At 44.7% G+C, this 24,798-nt stretch overlaps 1 protein-coding gene across 1 annotated transcript in view; it reads right to left on the reverse strand.

Annotated features, from left to right (window-relative positions):
- The window catches only part of PAPPA (pappalysin 1), a 243,408-nt gene that overhangs the window by 116,506 nt on the left and 102,104 nt on the right, over window positions 1–24,798 (reverse strand). The window contains exons 8-9 of the mRNA XM_053204718.1: window positions 17,979–18,107; window positions 12,884–12,975 (exon numbers count right to left, since the gene is read on the reverse strand). Of these exons, the coding sequence (XP_053060693.1) occupies window positions 12,884–12,975; window positions 17,979–18,107 (221 nt within the window). The remainder of the gene's footprint in view (window positions 1–12,883; window positions 12,976–17,978; window positions 18,108–24,798) is intronic.

A 24,798-nucleotide genomic window follows, 5' to 3' on the forward strand; every position in this document is an offset into this window, starting at 1 on the left:
CTCTAATAGTTCAAGGGGTGGGCAGAAAGGTCTGTGTAGGGATGGCCAGAGGGGTTAGGAAAAACTGGAAAAGGGTATACTTCAGAGGTCCTGGAAGTTTCAAAATTTCAAGAAAGAGCCGGATAAATTAAGGGAGAAACACACTGAAATATGTCTGTGCAATCAAGATATTTAATAGAATCCCGCTCACGGCTTTTCTGAGTAAAGATTCTTAAGTTTCTGCTTGATCCCTTTCAGGGACAGGGCATTTGCTACTTGTAAGAACTAGATTATTAATAGCAATAATAATCGATATTTACTGAACACTTTCTGAAGGACAGGAACCAACCATCCCAAGCGCAACTGGTTTGGGCATCTCTAGTGCCTAGAATGGACCTCACATGTAAGGGGCACTCAACAAATCTGTGATGAGTAAATTCATAAAGAAATGAAATAGCTACCCTGTGAAGTAAAGAACAGCACTCCCATTTCACAGATGGAAAAAGATATTTGGTGGACTTAGCCCAGAGCAGAGAAGTGGTCCCCTGTGCTTTTGGATCAGGTCAATTGGTGTCTCTTTGTTCCCCTCTCTCTCCCCGCTCCCCTCTTTCAGGTCAGGTCAATTGGCTTCTCTCTCTCTCTCTCTCTCTCTCTCCCTCCCTCCCTCCTTCCCTCTTTTGGGCCAGGTCAATTGGCTTCTCTCTCTCTCTCTCTCTCTCTCTCTCTCTCTCTCTCCCCCCCACACCCCATATGTGTGTGTGTGTGTGTGTGTGTGTGTGTTTGTGTGCGTGTGTGTGTGTGAGTCTTTGTCTCTCTCTCTCTCTCCATTCAGGAGTTTTCTTGGTAAAAGGCACAAAGACAAATGGGGAAGTGGAGGGGTTTAAGATGCTTGTGTGGCCCTCTCGTGGGTAATGAGGCTGAACTCAAGTTATATGCGTAGTTCTGGACTCCTGAACTCATGGACCAGCTCCAGCCAGGACTTGTACCAGCCCTGCCAAAGGCAGTTGAAAGTATAGTTCAAGCTTATGGATGATGTGGGCTGGGTTTCTGACTGGTGTTGAAAGCCAAAAATCACTCTGATTTCTCTTCAGATCACTTTGCCAAGAGAAGTACTTCGTGGGCCCTTGAAGAGCATCCCAGCGAGGGGAGACTGATCTTACAACACCGCGTCACGCTTCCGCCCAGAAACTGCTCCTTGATGCAGGATCACACTCAGACACCCACTCATCTTGTGACTTCCCCAAAGCTTTCTTTGGAACCAGTTTACTCACGGTATCCCCCCCCCCCCCAAAAAGAAACCTCATTCTGGACCTTTGTAGCAGCAGAGCTCTACACCTGTTCTAACTGAGCCCGGGTGCCCAGGAAGTGGTCAGACTCACCCCCCCCCCCCCACCTCCCAGTCCAGGGCTTTGCAATTCCTCCTGCCTTCACCTCCCACCACACATCCTTAATGACAAAGTCTTCTGAGGTCCTCCAATCAAGAATTTCTGCTGCCACTTGTCCCTCCTATCTGCAGCCTACCTAACATAGAGCTTTGCATGGAGCAGGCGCTTAATAGAGACAAAAACTAGGGTGAGGCTGGTCACATTTGCTCCCAGCTGTCTTTGCATGACCCTGTGGCTGTGCCTTGGAGGGAGAGAAGCCAACTTCAGCCCTGGTGAACAGGGCTGTAGACAAGGGGCGTGGAACATTTTATCTTTCTGTTTGGCAAATGGAAATTGAAAACCCAATCCCTTAAAAATTATCATCATCTCAGATTTGCCTTATCTTCAGTTCTTCTTGGTACTTAATCAGTAGCAGCCAAGAGAAAGTCTCTTTTAGTTTCTCCCTCTGTTAAGTATTTAATGATCTGTAAACAAACACTTCAGACAGTGTTTCTTAAAGAGACCCTGGGATCCTTTTGTTAAGTGAAGACTCCTTTCCTCTGCACATTGTTTCCCCTTCTCATTATCTGTTTGCAGGCAGCCTGTTCAGCTCTTGAGAGGACACATTTTATTAGATAACCTTAATGATCGAGAGGTAGTGTAAATTAATCGTTCAGCCTGCGGGCTTAAGAGCCATACTTTCAGGGCGGGAATCCCTTACTGGAAGCCTTGAGTAAATTACTTAACATCTCTGTGCTTTTTTCTTATCCAGACATCTTACCATCATATTAAAACTACCACATAGGGTCAATGCAATTAATCAAAGGAGTTAATAGAGAAAAAGCATTCAATTAATGAAATTAATCAAATTAATCATGAGCTATTTCTACTGTAATGTCTATTGTCTGGGATGATGAAATAGAAGAAGACTGGAATTATACAAACATATCTTACCACTCCTACTTGTTCTGAAAGTCTGGTGTATGGGAGGAGGCCACCAGCTCCCCTCCTTGTGGAGCTGGGTGGATGTTGGTTCAAATCCCAGCTTTGCTGTTTAATAACCACCTGCTTTGGACAGGTCACTTCATCTCCCTGAGCCTCAATTTCTCCTTGTGTAAAAGGGGAGTAATGGTCCCTGCCTTCCTGCAGCCTCGTGGAAATCAAGACGGGAGGCCACGTGCCCTGTGCTGTGTGGGATGCAGTACTCCCGAAGGTTTGTTTCCCCTCGTGGTGGTTTTCCAGCTCAATAAATACTCATTGAATAAGGGCCACTTTCTCAAAAGTCACTTAAACAGTTGGGGGCTCTGTTGTGTCATCTGGAAAGTGGTGATGATAATGCCTGGTTGCCAGGGGCTGCCATGGGTTTGAAATGAGACCACGTAGTAGGTTCTCCATAAATATCAATACACTACTCCCTTGCGCAGCCCCGGGAGGATCCATGACTCCGTCCGCCTTTAGGCAGTGAGCAGTTTGGGCTCCACTGGCCACTCTTTTCTGCCACAGAGTCAGTTAGTGACCGGCTCCAGCTGAGTGCTGGGGACACAGGGCTGGACAGGATAACTTCTTCCATGAAGGGCAAGGGAGCCCGACGTGTATTGGGAAAATGTTGAGGGGAGTCAAGACAATTACAGCTACACTTCTACAGGCCCAAGAGCAAGATGGATAAGGCCATACCTTCATCTCTTCATCTCTCACGCTCCTTGATCTCCCTAAATGGCTGTTTTCTTACCCACCTGTATAGTCACCCATCTATGCCAGTGGTTGGTTGGCAACTTTTTTTGTACAGGGCCAGACAGGAAATAGTGTGGCTCCGTGGGCCCTACAAGGTCTCTGCTGGAGCTACTCAACTCTGTCTTTGTATTGGCAAACACCTACACCAAGGAACATAAATGGGTTTCGATGAAACTGCACGTACCCATAAACGGGCAGCAGATGGGAGTCTGGCCAAGGGCAGAGGTTGGCTGACCCCTGACCAGTCCAAACATGCATAGACACGCAAGCCTCTGGTGCCTCGCGCAGGGCTTGGCACAGAACATCACCCCAGGGGCAGCAGCCCCACTGAGGTCTACAGGGACCTCAAGGATCGGAGCTCGCAAGGTATCAGCCTCATCCCCTCCTTCACTGCCTTCTGGCTGTGCTGCCTTTCTGTGGCACCCTCTCAAGTTGTCTCCTGCCTTGAGGATTTGATAGTCTGAGCTTCTTACACTCCTTACCCCGTCACCCTGCTCCACATCTCCTTAATTTGTCCACTTCTTTGACCTTCCGGTCCGAGCTTAAATGTAGGTGTCCTCAAGGAAGCCGTCCCTGACTCCTCAGTGCAAAGGAGGCCCTCCACTTACACACCTCTAAGTACATCCACCGACTGGCATTTTCAACAATCACATTCAGATACTTCTTCGGGTCGTTTCCCTGGCCTGCCTTGCCACTGCTTCCTTGTCTTCCTGCAGCTAGCACCGGGCTGGGCACACAGCAGGCGTCAAGAAACGTGCGAATGAATGACACAAAGTGACCCAGCAGCCAGCTGGCCCCATCTTCTGCCTGGTTCTGACTGCCTATGTTAGCTGTTTTATTCTGCAGGCTGCAACACCGGGCTTTTCACACAATCCCGGCTGCCCATCCATCATTTTATTTTAGGCACATTATTTCTCTGTCCAAAAAGAAAAGGAGGATACAATTAGGTCTATATCCCTCACTTGCTTAATATTTCAATTTCCCCCAGGGCACTCCCTTCAAGTGGAGATCACAGCTCATGAATATTAAATGTCTCTTCCAACACAACATGGTCCCCAAGAAAGAGCAGGGAGCCAGCAGCTAGGAAAATTCCCCGACACCTGGCCCCCCAGGCCTGTCTGTCTCCCCAGCTACCTCAGTCACAACCGCACTGATGCGCAGCAAGGCGCATGTACGTGCAGGCTGGTCTCTGGTCACTTTAAATGCCATAAAGAAGCCCTTGTTCTTGGCTACCCAGATTCACCTGCCTTGGAGTCAGGCTGCCTTTCAAAGGCACACATCAAAGTGTGGTCTTGATTCCTCAAATTCAGGCAAGCTCCAAGTCCTTCTGAGCCTGACCCCTCCCTGCGAGCCAGGAAGCTGACCTGGGCTGAGGGCTAGGATTCCTCCCTTCTGGCGTCACAGCCTCCTGTTTCTTTTCATTCCAGCCTGGCCTCTCTGTGGGGTAGGCCTCCCGGGTTTCCGAAGGAGGTGGCAAGCTGAGGTCTGAGGCTGGATGGCAAGCTTGATCCTAACCGGTGCTGACTCGACTCGGGGTCTTTGAATGCATCCATCAGACCTCCCGGTTGAGGACTTCAGATCTTTGGTCCTGCCCCTCTCGGCAGCCTTCCGCCCCATCGCCTCCCTTTCCTGCTCCTTTGTCCCCTCAGTGACCCCCTTTGACCCTGTGGGTTAAAGGAATTCCTTTCTCCTCCCCAAGCCCTCATTTCTTTTAAAATGCACAGTTTAAAAACAATAATGATCTGGGATTTAAATTCTGGAAGTCAGAGTTGAAAGGGCCCTGGGAGCTCATCTAGCTCACCCCATCACCTGAGAGCTGGGGAAGCTGAGATCAAGGGGGTTCGATCACTTTGTACAAGGGACCTCCGCATTTTTCCGGCAGATCAGGCTCAGGACCACTTTTGCCCGGGATGGACTGGAGGCCTTTGTATCCGTCACAACTGACATGGGAGTGAGGAAGGGGAAGTGGCATTCACTGACATCGTGGAACATCCACTAACTGCCATGCATTGTGCTAAACACCCTACAGACATTATGCCCATCTTCCTCTAAACAGAACTGTGGGGTTATAATTATGCCCATTTTCCAGAGAGGACACGGAGACTCTGAGAGAGGATGGGAGGAGCCCAGGATGACCCAGGTAGTAATTACAACAGAGAGACGTTTGAACTCAGGCACCTCTTGTCACTACCAGATTGCCATGACAACAGGATTAAGTGTCAAAAGTCCTCCTAAGCTAAAAAACAATGTGGCTACTGTCAATGGAGGGTGAGCTGTTAAAAATGAAAATACAGCCCGAAACACAGGAGGGCCCTATGTTGGGGGCATGGGTTTACGCAGTGGAATGTTTATAGGGTGATAATAACTGAAAGTTGTAGCTTTCATGACTCATGAGAAAAGAACAGAAGGACCTATGCGTTCACTTTCATTCCTGCTGTGAGCCAAGGGCACCAAAACAGAAAGAGTGGAAAAGAGAAGCTGTCTGCTGGTTTGGGGGAGTTCATCTGGATACTGGACATGGTCTTTAGAGGCAGGCAGATGGGGTCTTGAAGTCACTTTTTCTGATCTCCCTGGCTATATGACTTAGGACAAGCCACTGAAACTCTCAGCACCTCAGTCTCCTCATCAGCAGAATGGGCAATATTAGTCTGTGCAGAAGACTTGCTGGGGAAATATGAAGTCATTTGAAAAACACATTCTTAACACAGAAGCTGGTACAGCTGGCTGCCTACTAAATGAAGCGACTTCACGGTTCAGTGTGTAGATGCTGCCCAGGGACTGTGAACCACACTTCTGCTATTTCTAGCTGTGGGATTTTGGACAAGTTACTTAACCTCTCTGAATCTCAGATGATGTCCTCTAGGAAAGTGGGCTAATAACATTTATCTTACAGGATTCCTGGGTGGATTGATACAACTTCTGAATTTTTGGTATTAATAACAGTAATAATACAGTAGCAGCAAATGCACATGTAACACTCACCAGGTGTCACTGCTTTAAAACACACTTTACATGTATAACTTTGTGTCATCCTTGCAATAACTGTTAAGAGGTAGGATCTACTACTAACCCATTTTACTGCTGAGAAAACTGAGGCCTGGGTTACAAGTGCCTGGGCCAGGCTTGTCACCCATAATCAATGTTGGGTTTGTTTTGTGTTGTTTTGTGTTTTAATTTGAGAGAGAGAGAAGGCCCCTGGGTGGCTCAGTCAGTTAAGCGTCCTACTTCAGCTCAGGTCATGATCTCACAGCTCGTAAGTTCAAGGCCCACATCGGGCTCTATGCTGACAGCTCAGAGCCTGGAGCCTGCTTTGGATTCTGTGTCTGTCTCTCTCTGCTTCTCCTCTCTCTCTCTCTCTCTCTCTCTCTCTCTCTCTCTCAAACATAAATAAATATTAAAGAATTTTGAGAGAGAGAGAGAGCGAGCAAGCAGGGAAGAGGAGCAGAGGAAGAGAGAAAGGATCTTCAGCAGGCTCTGAGCTCATCACAGAGCCTGACGCAGGGCTCAGTCGATTCCACGACCCTGGGATCATGACCTGAGCTGAAATCAAGAGTCGGGCGCTCAACCAACTGAGTCACCCAGGCGCCCCCAGCATCTCTGTTCTTACCTATCACTGTGTCATGTGTCATTATGCCAGCACCAAGCATGCCACCCAGCCTAGCTGACAGTCACCACCTTCCCCACCAGCACTGCAACTACTGCTAATATTTCTCTTCTCTTCTTGTGATGGCCTGTCTTCAAGTCCAGGGACAGGATGCTTTATTTCAGGAAGGTATTTCGGTGAAAGCTACTATGTTTCCCACAGAGGGAAGTCTGAAGTCATACATGCATCCAGGAGAAGGTTTATTTTGTTTTTCTGATTTTCATTTTTTTGTAAGGTGAGAGGTAGATCGTCTTATGATTTCACTTTGTTAGAAAGAAAAATAATAATAAATGCAACTCCCAGCAGAGCCCATTCTCCCTCCCCCTTCCATTCCTACTCCCCCCCCCCTCCTCAACCAGATGCTGTTTTTCTTTTTAGTCACTGTTGTTCTAAAGTCTCATCAGAACATCCACCAAGAAGACATGGCGATTCATCTTCTTGTTTTCCTTTCTCGCCTTGGCTCAGAGCAGGCCAGGGCAGCCTGACAGAGGGGCCACAAGGCTCTGTGACCCCCGCCCCTCCCAGGGACTGGTGGGTAGGATTGATCTCCCCTCCTCCCCCTCAGCTGCCTCACAGATAATTGAGTTACTGGCCCTGGGACAGGGCTGGAGATGCTATGTCAGGGACCAGAGACAACGTCATGCTAATGGCAGGGAACGGTGGGGAGAGAGGAATTATGAAGAATTGAGAAAAAGAGATACACAGGGCATGTATGTATGTCAGGGAATGACAACATGGGGGGCCATTTGCTTTGTTTTCCTAACTGTATATCGGCCTCAAGCAGGATTTGAAGCCTTGGAGGCTTTATTTTGTTATTACTATTTATTAACGTTTATTTTTGAGAGACAGAGACAGAGACAGAAAGATAGAGAGAGAGAGAGAGCATGAGTGCAGGAGGGACAGAGAGAGAGAGGGAGACACAGAATCCAAAGCAGACTCCAGGCTCCGAGCTGTCAGCACAGAGCCGGACGCAGGGCTTGAACCCTCGAACCATGAGATCATGACCTGAGCTGAAGTCTGATGCTCAACCGACTGAGCAACCCAGGCGCCCTGCCTCAGAGGCTTTAAATAGATGCCTGACACATTGAGGATGCCTCAGTGCCAAGCAGGGAAAGAAGCCCAATAGCCCGCAGCTTGATCCCTCTCGTGTCACAGAGGGGGAAACTGAGGCTCTGGGATCCTGAGCTGCGGCCCAGGCCCTTACATCTAAGCTGATCCGTGAGCCCAGCCATCCTGAAGGATGCAGGGTGGTAAATCAAAAGGTAAATCAAAATGGAGCAGGAGGAACCCTCCCACAATGGCATCTCCTGTAAGGGAGTGTACCTCATCTCAGAAGGTAGCTCACTTCCAGCACTGGCTTTGAGATGGGTCGCTAAGGGGAGCCCCTCTTGGGGATGCTTCACAGTTTGTCTAATTTGACCATCACCTTCCCCCCCTTCAGCTTTTATCAGCAGCCTGCCTGTAGTTTACGACTCAGTGCTTTAGGAACAGTGTTCCCGGAGCTGCTGAACAATGCCTCCAGCCGGTGCCTGTTTGGGGGTGGGGAGTTATCATTTTACCGATACCACATTTTTTAACTGAAGCCTCAGGCCTGGTGTATGTTATGTTTTTAAAAAGGGGGGGAGGGGAGGACAAGATAATTTCCACATTGCTGGGGATGTAGCCTGCATTGCCTAAGAGGTCTTGTGGGTGGTGTTCCTTTTAACAAGCAGCGTATTATGTGCCTGGGGATGAGGGCACTGGGGCGGGAAAGGGAAGTCTCAGGGTGTTGCATAATAACACATTGGTACCTTGGGAATACTTCCGGATGTGTGGGCTTCTGAAAAGTGAATGGGAAATGCCACCATAAATCTGTCACCCACCCTCACATTGGTGTTACCAAACCCAGGGAAATCACTGGCCCTGTTAAATGGTTGGTGACAAAAATAAAAATAAAAATAATAATAATAATAACAACAATAATAATAAAGAAGAAAAGAAAGTAAGGAAGAAGGACAGGAGGGAGTGAAGAAAGAAAGGAAGGGAGAAGGAAGTCATTCATTCAGATGGGGTGGGCAGTGTGGTAGAGAAGAAAACGTGGAGGCTGCCTACTCAATCTGACATGGGGTCACACCTCTATGAGCCCTGGTACCTTGAGCAGGTTAAGAGATCATAATAGCTCTTAGATCTCTCATCTGGATGTAAGAGTTCTCCCATTGGTTCACACTAAAGAAAGGTGCATGACCCAGGGCATACCACCTAGTGGGTGCCCATAAATGGTGGTTGTTGATAGTCCTCCCCTCCCCCCCAAGCACACACTGAGATAAGTCACAGTAACATGCATCCAACACATCCAACTTGCTAGGAACGGGGTTAAACTTCACAGTATCTTATGACAACAATTTGCAGTCAGGATTCTAAGTGACAATCAACAGAAACCAACGTTGGCTAACTTAAGCAAAACAGGCAAACAAAATCTATTCAGAGAATATTGCATAGTTCTAGAACACTCTCTGGGAGGGCTGGAGAGCCAGGCTTGCATGCTCTGAAGCCCAATTCTAAGCTCAAGATTAGGTCCCAGGACTGGTCTTGTGAAAACATCAGAACAGAGTCACTGTGGTGCTAATGCTACGTGCTGTCACTGGTACTTTGGAAACATATGAGTTATAGCCATCCTTATCAAAATGGCTTCTGTGATGTCCCCATGTCTTACTACCACTAGCTTCTGATTCAATGTCTTACATTGGTGTGTCTGACCAAGGGAAAGTGTAGGGCTTGTGCCCACCCTCAAGCTACAAAGGGGACTGGGGGAAAGAGACTTTGGGATTTTCAACTTTTATAGAGGGCCCTGGCTCTGCCTCATTATTATTATATCAGGGAGAGTTATTTCCTAAATCTAAGGAGATCCAGATAACAAGTATCCCAAATTATTGATAAACATCTTCCACAGTGGAGTCCCATGACTTTTACCATTTTCTAGATGAGAACACTGACGTTTAGCTAAGGTCCCATGTCTAAGCCATGGTATGAGAGCCCAAGTGAGTCTCACTCAGGCCTGTTCGCTTGGCCACTGCCTTGACCAATATAATGATGAAACCAGTCCACCTCAGCAAAGCCTCCCACACTGCACTGCCATTTCTCTGACTCACATAAGTTGGATCTGGTGAGAGCCAAAGATTCACTGTCTATTCTTCGGCTATTCTTAAGGGAAGATGTTTTTCTAGACTCAAAGGCATGGAGCTTCTCCTTGGAATGAAGTTCTTGGGAGTTGGGATCTCTGGATACACTCCCTAATTCCTGGAATGTCCTGTGTCTCATTGAGTCTCTATGATGGAATTCTAATGGGTGAGGGTGAGGGTGTAGGTGAGGTCCCTCCTCTAACACAAACCATACTGAATATACCAGGTAACTAAGAGTCACTATCCACACCACTGACAATTTTGTATTCCAGTTCGTTAATTCACTATAGGAACTATTCTACAGCAGTGTGTTCCTCATTTACCCTGAAAACCCTACAAGACCAAGAGCTACTTTTTTTTTTTTTTTTTTTTTTTTTTTTTTTCAGGTAGCTCACCATAGTCTGGGATCAGACTCTCTGGGGTTGAGTCCTGATTCTACCATTGAACTGCATATCTTTAGTTCACCTCTGCATGCCTGGGCTTTCTCTTTCGTAAAAGCAAAACCAAAAGGATTGTTATGAAAATAAGGGTTTGAAATGTGCTTGGTATATAATAGACGTTCATTAAAGATCATCATCACCCGCACAAGACTCAGAACCTAGTAGACACCAACAGCACATCAACCTTTATCTATGAGGGTCCAAGTCTCACCTTCTTGGTACCTCCCTCACCCTCATCTCTTTCCTCTTAAACATCCCAGTTAACATAGTGTGAAAATCAGTGATCTAGTCCAAAACAGTCATTCTGGCTAATGTATAGGTGGGAAAGTTGGGCCCGAGGGGGTTAGGCACCCAAAGACTGGACTCACTGTCCAATGCTATTTCTAAGAGTCTCCCAGGCCCCACCCGTCGACTTAAAATTCAGTTCTTTTTCTTAGATATGGCAAACCATGGCCTGATTTTCACCTCCTCTCTGCACCAGGCTCCAATAACCAAGAGTATCAAAGACCTCAAATCCATGAGCCAGGGGTCAGCAAAGGTCTGTAAAAGGCCAGACGAGTAAATATTGTAGGCTCTTTGGGCCATAGGATATCTGCTGCAACTGCTCAATAATTTGTAGCCGGAAAGTAGCCATAGACAATACGTAAAGTAATGAGCATGCCGTGTTCCAGTAAGACTTTACTTACAAACATAGGCAGTAGGCCAGTTTTGGCCCATGGACTGTAGCTCGCAGACCCCTTCCATGGACGATGCACTTCTACCTGAAGGAGGCTTTCCTGTTTTTGTTTATTGCCACACAGTGCTGAAACAACCTACAACGTGGGTGTCAGGGCCACCCAAGCATCTCTTTTAGGATACCATATCTAACCCTCACACCACATCCTGCCTTCCTTCCAGAAGCATTTAAGTTACATGCCACCTTTGTGCGAGTAACATAGGAAGATATTTCCCAGCATGACTGGAGAGTGATGCTGGGTGTTGCAAAGATAGCGACAAAGGCAAATAGCTCATAGGGATGGGAAATAGTCACACACCTTGGAAATCACACAAGTCATGGGCAGGTAAGGCCCTTAGAGACCACCTACCTCAATCCTTTCAAGTTTACAGGAGATAAACTGAGGCCCAGACTAGAGAAGCAACTTGGCCAGTGTTAGGCAGCAAATTCTCAGCACAGTGAGAACTTTGGGTTTTCTTAATTTTCAGCCCAGGCTCCTTCCACCATACCACTATGCTGACATCACGTTTTTACCATGGACCATACCCAGATCGACAGAAAACAACCTTCTGTCATTTAGAAACCCAAGGTCCTGCCTGGAAATTCTCCTCCCGTTTTTCCTTCCTCCATGTCTTCCTTGGCTTCCATCCACGGCAAGCTGTGGGACACCTCTTACTGTGTTGCTGAGCCCCTACCTGGTGCCAGGGAGACAGCAGGTGCTCAATCAATGTGTGTTGAGAATGGAATAAGGGTGAACGATATATGGTGAAGAGCTCACAGTGCTCGCTCACAATCTCTAGGGAGAAGTCAGGTCTAAATGCGTCCCTGTAATGCACTGCAAATGTGAGGACCCGATGACATTTCCTTCCCTTTAGTCTTCCTAGAAAATTGCCTTTCAGTGAGAAATCTTCCCACCAATGTTTTCATCCCCTCAGTAGCTGCCCCTTCCCGCTTCAGATAGAGCACCTCTGTCTTTTGTACTTGCAAATGAATTGTGATTAGTTTTCACCTCCAGCCCAGGGGATTAGCCGGGGGACCTTTGATCTTCAGGTATCGATTTGCATCTTAAAGGAAGTATGATCTCATCTGAGCCAGCTCAAAATTCCATCCCTGCCCCCCAACCCCTGACTGTTTACCAGCCCCGGGCTGGCCGGGGCCTCCCAAGTGGGGCTGTAACAACAAGAACAGCCAGACTCCTAGAGAAGCCAGAGGAAAACAAATTTCCCATCTGACTCAGTGAAGGTGGGAAAAGGACGTTTGCTTTCTAAACACAGGCTGGTCTGCTATTCCTCGAGGTTCTGAGTGTGCAGAGGGGACCGCAGTGGTTCCTGGATCTTGGCTGGGGGTTGTGCAGCAAACTAAGCTGAGCGTGTGCTTAAGAATCAGGCAGAATCAGGTTCAAGCCCTGGCTCTGTCTGTTCTGTCTTCTATCACTTCTAACTCGTGTGATGCTGGACAAGTTTTATCATTTCTCTGGCTTTTGATTTTTCTCATCTCTAACATGAGAATAAAAAGCCTTAATAAAAATCTATACTCATAACCATCCTGGAGAGCTGGCAAGAAGAAGGGCTATGAGGTGAAGCTAGACTGAAAAAGAGTTACCAGCAGCCATTGCTGTCATCCAATGGGAACATGAGCTCCGTGAGGGCAGGTGCAAGTGTCCATTTTTGTTTGCTTCCCATTGCTGTATTCCCCAGTGTCTAAAACAAGGTCTGGCCCACAGGAGGCATTCAGCAAATATTTGTAATACAAAGGAGTAAATCACGATTAGTCATAAGTACTGCTGTTATTGAAGTGGCTATTCTGCACGGTCCCCTTCTCCAGCTAAGCCCAAAGAAATGACGAAGACTTACCAATGCAATTGAAGGAGTCCTCCTTTCGGCAGAAAAGGGAGCAGCCATCCCCATTGAGCTTATTCATATCATCACATTCTTCACCTTGGCTTCTGCAGACCAGGTACAGAAGAGAAATCTGTCAGAGCCGCTTCAGGACCACAGCTGGGCCTGGAAGAGCCCCTCCCAGGCCATGAACATCCCAAGAGGCCTCAGGCCAAATCCCTTGCCCTGTCTGAGTCTCCATTTCTCCATCTTCAAAATGAGACGTGTAAAGATATAAATTTGTGTAAAGATCCTACTACATTGGCCTAACTTTGGACTTCCCATGACAAAGCAGAGTTCCTGCCTCAAACTCATTCTCTGAGATCTTGTTATTTAAGTCAGATGGGAGAAAGAAATGGATGAATGGATGAATGAATAAATGAACAGAACTTGCTCCTCTGTGTCTGGAAGATCTTGCTGCCATTTTGAAATGGTGGATTTGAAGGAAATTTCTGAGCTTCTGAAATATCAGCGCTATTCTTCACTATGACTTAACTTACCCACCCCCCCCCCCCACATTCCTCCCCCAATGAACTTAAAAATAAAGATTTTTTTTTTTTCCCAGTCACATGCTTGCGTCTGGTCTTCCTTTCACCAGGAAGTATTGCTCTCTCCATTGGGTATGTCGTTTCATGGCATCAGGAACTCCAAGGGCCTTGAAACTATACTACTGGGAAACAGAAGTGCCTCCTCTTGTTTTTTTTTTGGTGTTTTGTGGGGTTTTCTGGAATACTTTCTATCACCTAAGAGTGATTCTGCAGAGGTTGGGATGAACAGAAAATGAGCAATGCTTTCTGAATTGGAAGGAAGACTAAGAGCTGAAGGACTGAATGGATTGCCACTACCTGGAAAATCCCCATCCATTGAGAAACGGAAAACTTGGTGTTAGATCCCCTTGTTCCAAACCGGCCATGTGATCACAGATAAGCCACCTAATCTCTACTTGACCATTTAAATCAATTAAGACTACAAAAAAAGTTAAAATTCCATTCCTCAGTCTCCATAGCCACGTTTCAAGTCCTCGAGAGCTGTACTCGAGAGCTAGTGGCTCCTGGACTGGACAGCACAGAATATGTTTCCATCACTGCAGAAAAATCCACTGGACAGTGCTCTTCCAGATGCTGAGTCTCTGTTTTCCCACAGGTTCAAATGGAGATCATCAGATTTGCTCCTTAGAGCCAGCACAAGGACAGAATGTAACTTAACATGGTTGGCATGGTGCATGACATACAGTAGATGCTTGGGGAATCACGGATCCCATTCCCTCTTAGTCCTGGGAGGTCTCTGCAGAGTGTGTGGCAGCTGTCCCTCCCTCCCCAGAGACCAGCTGGGACCTGTCACAGCATGGGAGAGGCCTCAGACTTTTCCTTTCACCGGGCAATTAACACTGGGAAATGTTTGTTGCTTTTAGGAGGTGTTGGAGTAGCAGGATGGTGCCTTGCAATCAATCCTTAGGATGGCTGGGCCATCGCACTAATCACTGAGGAGGCACTCAAGTTCTCCCCTGTCTGCAAACCTAGGAGCCAGGGAGAAGGGAATTCCGTATTCCAAGCTGGGCCCATATTCCCAATCACTGCCAGTGAATCTCTTGCGTTTCTTAGCTATCTCATGGGTTATCTAGGGAGAGTTTTTTTTTTTTTTTTTTTTTTTTTTGAACCTGGGCTGGTTTCCCAAAGCCACAAAGAACACATCTAACCCGCCTTCCCTCACCACCCAAACAGTATGTTCTCTTGGTTTAAGCAAAACATTGGTGTTACCACAAATATCTTCTAGGCATGATAGATCTATCATTAGATAGAGTTTCTGAGAAACCTCCTTTGACCTCCCAAGCTGGAGTGGATGGCGGTCTTCTCTGTGTCCAAAGCCACCAGACTCCATCTATGACAGCACTTGTCAAACTGACCACCTCTGCCCATTTACCTGACAGCCCCCCTACATTGGGCTTTCAGATGTCAAAGGAAGCGACAGCCTTTGTCATCCTAGCCCCGCAATGCCAGGCACAGTGCCTGGGGTACAACAGAGAGCATGTAGCTACTCCTTTACTTGTTAGTTTTGTAGGGTTGCTGGTCACAAGGTGAGGCAATGGTGAATCCCAATGAGAACATGGGCTCTGGGTTCACATCTAGGTTCTGCTCTTTCCCGGGTATGCCAGGTTGAGAAAGTCACTAGAATCTTTGTACATGAGTTACCTCTTTTGTAAAGTATGGTAATAGAACCTATTTTATATGGATGCTGTTCATGTGGTTTCACATGGAGATAATAGGGTAGCACAATGCTTGTGCATAGCGGAGGCTCAAAAAAGATTTATGAGTATTATCATTATATTCATCCAATGCTTTCATCCATTAGGGGCCTCATGAAGTGTTTAGTCTATCTGAATAACTTTGCAAATTCCCTTAAATATACATAGTAAATTCACATGTATCATCCCATGAAAAATCCAATTAGCTGAGATGATATTCCTCCTTTTCCTCAAAGTTTTTATTTGTTTGTTTTTGCCCAGGGAACTATCCATCAACTGCATTTGGTTTTCTCCAAAGCATGTCAACAAATATTTGGTACCTGTAGGTAACTTAGAAAATATTTGATGTCTGGGTAGGATACCAATTCTAGGTAAAAGTACTAAAAAAAACTTTATTAAAAATACTACTTATATTAATAATAATTATAGTAATAATAATAATAATAATAATAATAGTTTTAGATCAGCAAGAAGAATGATATTGTTTGCAGTATTTTACCAATACATCTCTATCTGGCTCCAAAATGAACAGACTGAGTTATAGGTCAGGTTCTACATCTGGTGAGTTTCTTTTTTTATTCTTTGTGCTAAATTAGAAAATCCCAAATCACAATTACGGGTTGTCAGCAATGACCGCAAGTGTTTCCTGGATATTCTGGATGCGCAGCTCAGTCTTAGACCCACAGTGATGGGGCACTTTCCCTGGAGACTGCCTTGTTCAGTCGCTCAGTACTCCATCAGAACAGCTGTGTCAAGAGCCAGAAGTTGATGTCTTAATGTGGGAGAGAACAGTGAAAGGCTTCCCTTTCCCCAGTTGCATTACATTAAGCACTGGAAACTGTATCTTCATGTTTAGTTGTTGCATTTGGATGGGATTTTAAGTGCACAGGACAACACATCAGGAGTTTCATTCTCCGACCAATGAGGAGCTTTATCTTCTATGCTTCATGAGTCAAATTCTTGGCCATCAGGTGATTTGTACCATAATTCAACACTTAAAAATCCTTGTATTGTCTCCTTAATATTAAAACCTTGATAATTCATGCTTCGTAATTATAGCTGCAGGACATTTAAGACAATGGATATATATCCCTGAGATATGTCATTTTAGCAATTCACTTGAAATTGTGCAAATAATCATTACTGGCCTTGCCAGTGTCTATATTAAAAGAAAGCATCATTTTTTCATTCCCCAAACTGGAATTAGTACCTTTCTTGTCATAGCCCATATACTTCAGTCTGTGGGGGTGGTTGAAACTTGGACATTCTTTCTGCACAGCACGTTGAAAAGATGTAACATGCTGGCCGTCATCTGATCATATATGCAACATTCAATATTTCCTTCAATGGAAGTCATGACTAGAAAGCAAACTGCTGGCCAGTAACTGATGTCTGTGTGGATGGGTATTCATGTGCAAATGTTGTACTTGCACAACTGTGTTATCCTTGCTAGCCTGGCCGGTCCTTTCATCCCAAAGCAGGTTTCCAATTTACATTACATGCCACACGATCATCGGTACCAAATTAAATTGCTCTTCCCCTCCAGCACCAGAGTCAATGATGAACTGAAAGAAGGAGTCATCTAGCACTTTTCTTTCATATATGTACCACACCTATGATTCATGGTCTGCATATCAGCGGTTTCATCCAACTGTGAAACAAATTCTCTTTACGGCGCCCCTCCCCCTACAGAAACAGTCACTGCAATGCCACATTGCACAGATATTATGTGACACCCAACAGCGCCATTTAATGATGGGATTTCGCCAATAGCTTGTTTGTCCTCTCCATGTGTGACGTTTATCATTAAACCTGCCGACGATTTTAAAAGTCTCTTAGCATTAGTACAACTTGCAACCACGTTAGCAATAAGGAACACAAAGTTAGCAATAAGAAACTTAACTGCGAATGATTTCTGGTCCCTTTTTCACCTCTAGGGAAAAAACTATTCGATGTTGTGCCAGAAAACATTTTTGTGCTGATTTTGGAGGAAAAAACTCTTAAGAGGAGGTTTATTTTATTTTATTTTTTTTTTGAAAAAATTTTTAAACAATGTAAGACTCTTGATGGTTTCTTGCCCCTATTTCACAGTTGTGTAATACCTCACCCTGTGGACAAGGGGATAAATGGACTGATGACCCAATAAAATCCATGGTGTAGACATGCAGCTTTCTATTTTCAACTCACACTTTTCCTTTTTGGCTGCTCATGTGGAGTCTTTACACTTTCTGATTCCTTTGCCCCCCTGCACTTATTTATGTTCATGTTCAATATTCACCCTGGAGTGCTGTTTACTACATGTGGTTTCAGCATTATAGCAAGTTAGGATATTTTGTTATTTTGATGAGCCTATGATCCATTTTGTAAATTGTTACTATAACACGCTACAACAGAAATGACAAATAAATACACAGGTTTTAACAACTTGAAACAGTAGCCAGCAAAGAATATAAAAGTGTTTTGACCTGGATGCACAGCGTCCTGTTAGCTGAATGTGGGCTGGGATGGAAAAGACAAACAGAACCCTTAGAGTCAACATAAAACAACTGTAAGTAAGAGCATACTGTAGTAAGTACATGACAGTAGCCCTGTCAGAATCATATTCTATATTACATACTCGAGAAACAGATGCGTTCCAAGAAGAATCACTGCTTTTCTTTTGAGGCCAGCAAGCTACTTGCAGACAAACAGACAGGCTGCTGGGCATTGCTGGGAACTCACAGCTCACACATCGTAGAGTATCTCATAAGCTCTTCTATGTAGCACCCTGACCATCTCGCGGCCTGGTTAACATCACTCCCTCCCCTTTCATTAATGAGATCTACTTACTTCTGGATAATGCCGTCGCCACAATACCCACTCCCGTGGATGTATACAGCAGCAGGTGATGGCTCACTCTCTTCACTTCCCGAAATGGTGATGACCCAGTATTTGTACACACTGCCAAGACTGAGATCCCTGGAAAACAAAGAAGACTGTTAATGAAGATGATCAGCTACCCAGACACAATTCTGGGGGCAGACAAAATTGATCCCCTTGAGGATATTCTATTAGTCCTGCTTACTTTTGAAAGCACACACACATTAAGTCATCCAATCATTTTTATCATCTGCTATGGTTAAGACACTCGCCTACGCATGACAGACCACACCAGAACTAACAGCAATAATAGCTAGCATCAATTGACACATGACTGAATACTACTAGATACTTTTTGATCTTTAATTTAACCTTCACAATAACCCTGGTGGGTAAGAGTCGGATGGAATGTGGCCCAAAATGAGGGTGTCTGGGAGAGAAACGAAATGGGATAAGCAGACAGAGTGGGGAAAGTATCATGCCAGATTCTGTGGGCACAGTCCGCTCTTTCCCCCTCATTTCAGGAACTCAACAAAACCCCATTACGTGTCAGTAAGCCCCTTCCTTATGCTGCACATCCACTGGTTGTCCTTCTCCCCACCTCCTGCTCCTCTCCATGTGTCTCACTCTAGACTAAAGGAGCAACCATAGCAGCATCCATTAACTGACTGTCAGGCTTGGGGCTACACACATTGTGTGTATTTTCTCATTTGAGATCAAAACACCCTACGTGTGTACGAGTATTTTCATGTTTATTTTACAGATGATAAATCTGAGGCATAGAGAGGTTAATCAACTTGCTTACAATCATATGCTACTAAATAATATCCTGCATTCTGCCTCCATAATCCCTAGGTTAGGCCTGTTTTAATAATCTCATCCCTTGCAATGGGGATTCTGTCCTGAAATTGCAATTCCAGGCACTGGTGCCTGCCAGATTCTCAGTTTGCCTAGCCTGCATCTCCCCTCTGCTCTTCAGACCTCCCAGGGCAGTGCGTGTTCCGACCTCCTCACCCTCAACCTTATCACCAGATTTCCACCCTCCCCTTCATTAGCCCGTCTCAGCTCCCTGCTTGAATTCATCCTGCCACCAAACCTGGCTACTGGCAATTATCCTCCCTCCAAGGCAAAGATACATTTATGTCAATTCCACGTGACAAAATCACCACCCCCATTTCCTTGTTGACCATTTTCAAAGGGCAATGTTATTCCTCTTTTTATCTCCCCCCACCCTCGGATTAATTATTTACTTTTTAAGAATAAAAAAGTGTCATGGGGAAAAAAAAAATCCCACAAAATGATAATGAAGAGAATTCCTATCAGATTCCAGAGTTGGGGGGTGGGATTTCATAAACAAAAGGATGATGTCAAAAAATCTCAAGTTCTCCTGCCCATCTGTTGTTTCAGCTGCTGTTAGGGCTGGGGCTGTTTGGATAAGGGCAATAAGATAACAGGTGCAGAGGCAATGGACAGACAGTGTCTCCCAAATCTCAACACAATGATGAGTATGAGTTTATGAGCACTGGAGGACTCTGGTGAGGAATACAGCCTTCCTGAGAATGTTGGACTTGTTACCCAAAAGAGACTTTGTTTTGGCAGTGCTAGAGCAAAAAGCACTATTGAGGGTAGACTAGAAGTCCCTGGGGATTCCATTAGCGTTCTGTTAATGAAAGCTAGGTGGTAAAATGCATACAAATCTTGAGCTATTATATGTATGAATATATGAATTAACTGTTGCCTTGTAAACTTCTGGAATGCTGATTTGGTGAAACAGGCTTTCTTTTTTTCTTTTTAAAAAAAGCTTTTTAGGTATTTTAGCCACCTCTAGATCAACAAATGTACACTTTTTCTGGTGGTACTTCTAAAACTGAATATCGTGGTGTCGGGGAGAGTGGCCTTCCTTGGGGGAAGGGGAGAGCAGGGTCTTCCCAGGTGATACATGGAGACACAAGATAAGGAAGCCATGCATTCTACTGTATATTCATCTTCCTCTAAAATATGGAGGCATGTTTTATATTAAACAAATGTGGCCGTGTTATGAAATAAAAAAGGAAATTTTCTTCAGGCTACATCTCAGGCCACTGGGGGCATATGGTCACTGTCTGAACTAGATGGAGCTCTTCTGTGGAAAGCAGGAGGGTGTGAGAAGTACATCTCTACGTTGTGTTTTTCCTTGTAGTGTGCGTCACAAATGACTTATGGCTGGTAATATTTAAGGTACTCTGCTAATATTTGTGAATGTTTTCCGCCTCCCCCCTACGTTGCCCTCGTTGCTCCCCTATTCCTCCTCCTCCTTCTCAATAAACACAAGTCTGTGGCAAGCAAACACGTGTCTCTATCCTGGCTTCGTCACTTACGAGCTCAGAAGTCACAGGCAGGTTGCTTCACTGCCCTAAGCCTGTTCTAAATTAGTCATGAACCTGACCTCATGGCATTTTCTTACAGATTGAATGTGAAAACATATATAAAGCATATATGTGCCCAGCCTCTGATGGTTAACAAATTTTAACCCATCCCTGTTAATGCTTAAGTATCAATATTCTCATTCACTGGAGTTATGCTATGCTCTCTTCAGTAGAAGGGATGGAGTGACAGATAGCTACATGTAACCTTGGTTAGGTAAACCCACAAACTGCACGTGCCACAGCTTAGTGGAAAGTCTCTTTTCTGCCACATCATGTGGCTACAACACCCTCAGTGCCTGCAGCTTGCTCTCCCTCCACGTGGCTATTCCAACTTCTGAAAATTCTGGATCCCAGAAGGTTTGTCTTACCCCAGGGCAAAATCGGTCTCCCTATAACTTCCGCTCACACCTCCTTCTTACCCACTAGCATCACACAGAACACATCTGATTGGTAGGGAGACCTTGATAAGCCTCCTTCTTCCAACTGTGTGTGCACAGCCCATGTATCATTACCTCCCAGAAGCCTGACAGCAGCTCTTGGAAGGAGGGGTTGTTATCCCAAGTTTCCAGATAGGAAAAGAGAAGCCCAAGTCACTACTTTGGTGAAAAGGCAGGGAAAGGAGAGCAGTGCTGCTGCTATTAAAAGATTATGTTTTCCCACGGAAGAATCCTTGTGATAAGACTACATTTCCTCCATGTTGAAGTCAAAATTAATGCTGAGGGCTCTTTTCTCAAGAATCTAGGTAGAAAAGAATTCTTTTTTTTTTTTTTAACGTTTATTTATTATTGAGAGACAGAGCATGGGCATAGGAGGGGCAGAGAGAGGGGGAGACACACAATCTGAAGCAGGCTCCAGCCTCTGAGCTGTCAGCACAGAGCCTGATGCGGGGCTTACACGGACCATGAGATCATGACATGAGCCAAAGTTGGATGCTTAACCAACTGAGCCACCCAGGCGCCCCTAGGTAGAATAGAATTCTTATGGAAGGACAAGCTAGTGACCTCTGAAGCCTTTGCTGGAGGTTAGGACCCATTTCGCGCTTGGTCTAAAAGTGGGACATTGATGTCAAGTTGTTCCCTTTAGCTGCTCCTGATACCACCTGGTCTTACCCTGTCACTTAAACTCCTTATCCTGGGCCTCCCACATCCATCAGACTCTAGCCTCTGTGCCTCTTCCCCAGCCCAGAAGCTTCCGAGTGATTCCTTCTGCATCCCTGCTGCGGCCAACATCTCAACCTTGATGCCTGAACCATTCTGTGGTATCTCCCTTTTCCAGAACTGCCAACACCATCAGAATATTATGAGATCCAAAGCCACTCTTCGGTTCAAAATCTCATTTAGAGCAGCGAGGGGCATCACACCGCCAAGCCCAAACTCCCTATTTACTCTTTGCTTGGAACTAAAATGTTACCACTTCCTCTGAAACGTGATTAATTGCATCACTTCTGATTTATTTCACAGAATTCTCAGTGTCATTTACTTACTTTTTTTAAAAGCTAAACCTCATTAGCAGTTAATGGTCAATTCTTCAAATTGCATCTCAGATTAATTTCATCAGTCCAGCTAATAAATGTAAATTGCAGTCTTGAAATGGAATGAGATTGCTTGGCTACTTCTGAGGTGTTGTTTTATGCACGCTTAGTATGACTTCTTTTGAAAAAAAAAATTAACATTTAGCCATTGTTCTTTCAGAAACCTCTCAAATGACGTATCAGCCTTCGGTTCGCCTTTCTGGCAATTATAAAAGAAAACAGTGGCATTTCTAATTGGTATGATATTTCAGTATCCTCCTCAGAAATGCCATATTGATGGTAATGTGGATCAGATCGGGAGCCCAATCTTTTAATTTTTATTCCATTTTTATTTTTTTTAAGATTTTATTAAAAATTTTTTTTATGTTTATTTATTATTGAGAGAGCAGGACAGAGAATGAGCATGGGAGGGGCAGAGAGAGGAGGAGTCACAGAATCCGAAGCAGGCTCCAGGCTCTGAGCTGTCAGTACAGAGCCCAACACGGGGCTCGAACTTGCCAACTGCGAGATCATGACCTGAGCCGAAGTTGGACGCCCAACTGACTTAGCCACCCAGGTGCCCCTTTAAAGATTTTATTTTTAAGTGACCTCTGCATTCAACATGGGGCTCGAAACTGTAAGTTCGAGGTCAAGAGTCACATGTTCTACCAAATGAGCCGGCCAAGTACCTTGAGGTCCCAATCTTGGAGTAGAATTTAGTTATAGACTATTGCCATATAGTCTATAGACTATTGCCAGATTATGAAATCATGATCTTGAAAATATTAATATGGACATAAATATCCATAAGGAGGCTAAGCACCATCTGACCTAGCTTTCGGCAAAAATGTGTACTTCTTAAACTGTTGATGTGTCGTTTATATCACACGTGACTGGTCCACGAAAACCCATCTGAAATCTACAGGCACGTCACTTCACTTCTTCAGGTCTGTTTTTCTACCTTCTAATCAGGATATAGGACTCTTGCCCCATACCCACGAAAAATGAAATGAGAAATATAAAAGTGCATCAGCAGAAAAGAGGGATCGAGAGCCTCACTGCACTATGCACATATCCCATTTTGCTGCTCCCAGGAAAAGCTCTAAAGCCTCTTGATTACTCTTTATCGACCCCTATTGTTTCCATCTTATAGCGTTCACTGGTCACAGTCTGTCTCTCCAAACTGTGTCATGCTTCTTTGAAACTCCTTCCTCTGCAATAAGAACAGTGACTGTCATTTCCGTTTGTTGCCTGTTTATCATATACTTGTCACAATGCTTAGTATTTTCTATGAATCATCTCATTTAATCCAAACAACATTTTCTTGAATAATTATTATTATCTCCCTTTTCAGTTGTTGAAAGTCATATTTAGGAAGGTTGACCTACTGCCCACAGTGACATTGCTTTTGGGACAGAGACTTGAGCCAGGTCTATCTAACTCCATCCCAAGACAGCACTTTCTGGAAGTGGAAGCTGTTATGAACAGAGAAAATACCGCAGAAAAGTTCAAAGACCTAGTTCTGAACCAAGTAGAGTCCACATACAAAGACCACTTTGAAAGTTGTAGGGCTTAGGAGAAATACAAATATTCCCTTAAACACTACCACTACCACAAGCCCTTTCCTGTCTCTGAACGGTCTCTGTCTCTTCATCTATGAAATGGAAATCTCGGGAGAAAGACAATCAACTTTGCAATGCATATTCCTAATTTAATGAGAAATGTAGCTTTGTATTTTTCTGTCATGAGCTTTTCCACCAGCTAGAAGCCGCCTCAGCAGTTAGAACTGTGCACTGAGAATGGGTATAGTTCAAGACCTACCACCAGATTGTCTGAGCTGGACGACATGGTGGGGGGGCACCACCTAGGATGCATCTGGCTGAGGAAGAGCCCAAGTATTCCAGTTCTGCCCTGGGCCAAGGATCAGAGGGTAATACCCAAGCACTTTGCATACCAACTACCAGCCAAGAATGGGAAGAGAAGGAAAACACTTTCTGAGCCTGAGATGATGTACCAAGGAACTTTATACATACGATTATTACTGTCTTAACGAGAAAATATATCAGTTAGATAGAAAAGTATAGAGAACACTATAAAATAAAAGTCCCTAGGCTCACTACCCAGCTTTGTCAAATTACAACACTTCGCCATATTCCCTTCATCTCTTATTTTTGTTGTAAAAAGAAATAAAATATACTATTTTGTGTATTTGCTTTCAACCCACCTCTGTGCTCCACCTGTATCCCATTTCTCTATCATGAATGTTTTCATACATACGCATTGTTTTGCGTATTTTAAATTTCGTAAGTGTTTTAATACCCTATTTATCAATATGAAGCTGACATTTTTTTGTGTCTAGCATTATTTTTTGAAATCGTACACACTGATACATAAAATTATACACATGGATACATGCAGCTCTAGCTCATTATTTTCATTGATGTAAATATTATATTGTATGAATATACCACACTTCATTTGACCATTCTTTTCTTGATGGACATCTAGGTGGTTTCTATTATTATTGCCACCATTAATCCTTTTTGTTTGCTATTTCCAATAATGTGACTTTAAACATTGGGTCCATTTTCCTTTGCACACAGAACAAAAGTTTTCTGAAAGAAATGTATCTAAAGTAGGATCTCTAGGATGAAGGTAATCGATTGCATCTTCAACTTTGTAGATACTGCCAAATTATTCTCCCAAATGGTTATACCAATTAAGTCTGTTGCCTACAACAGACTTCCAAATGCTCCAGGTCTGTGTCAGCACTTGATTCTGCCAAACATTTTTTGCCAATCTGATGGATATTAAAATATCATTTAATTACTGCTGCATTTTGCCTTTCCCTGGTTACTAACAAGGCTGAGTATCA

This window comes from Acinonyx jubatus, chromosome D4 (assembly GCF_027475565.1).
Source record: "Acinonyx jubatus isolate Ajub_Pintada_27869175 chromosome D4, VMU_Ajub_asm_v1.0, whole genome shotgun sequence".
Classification (NCBI taxonomy): Eukaryota; Metazoa; Chordata; class Mammalia; order Carnivora; family Felidae; genus Acinonyx; species Acinonyx jubatus.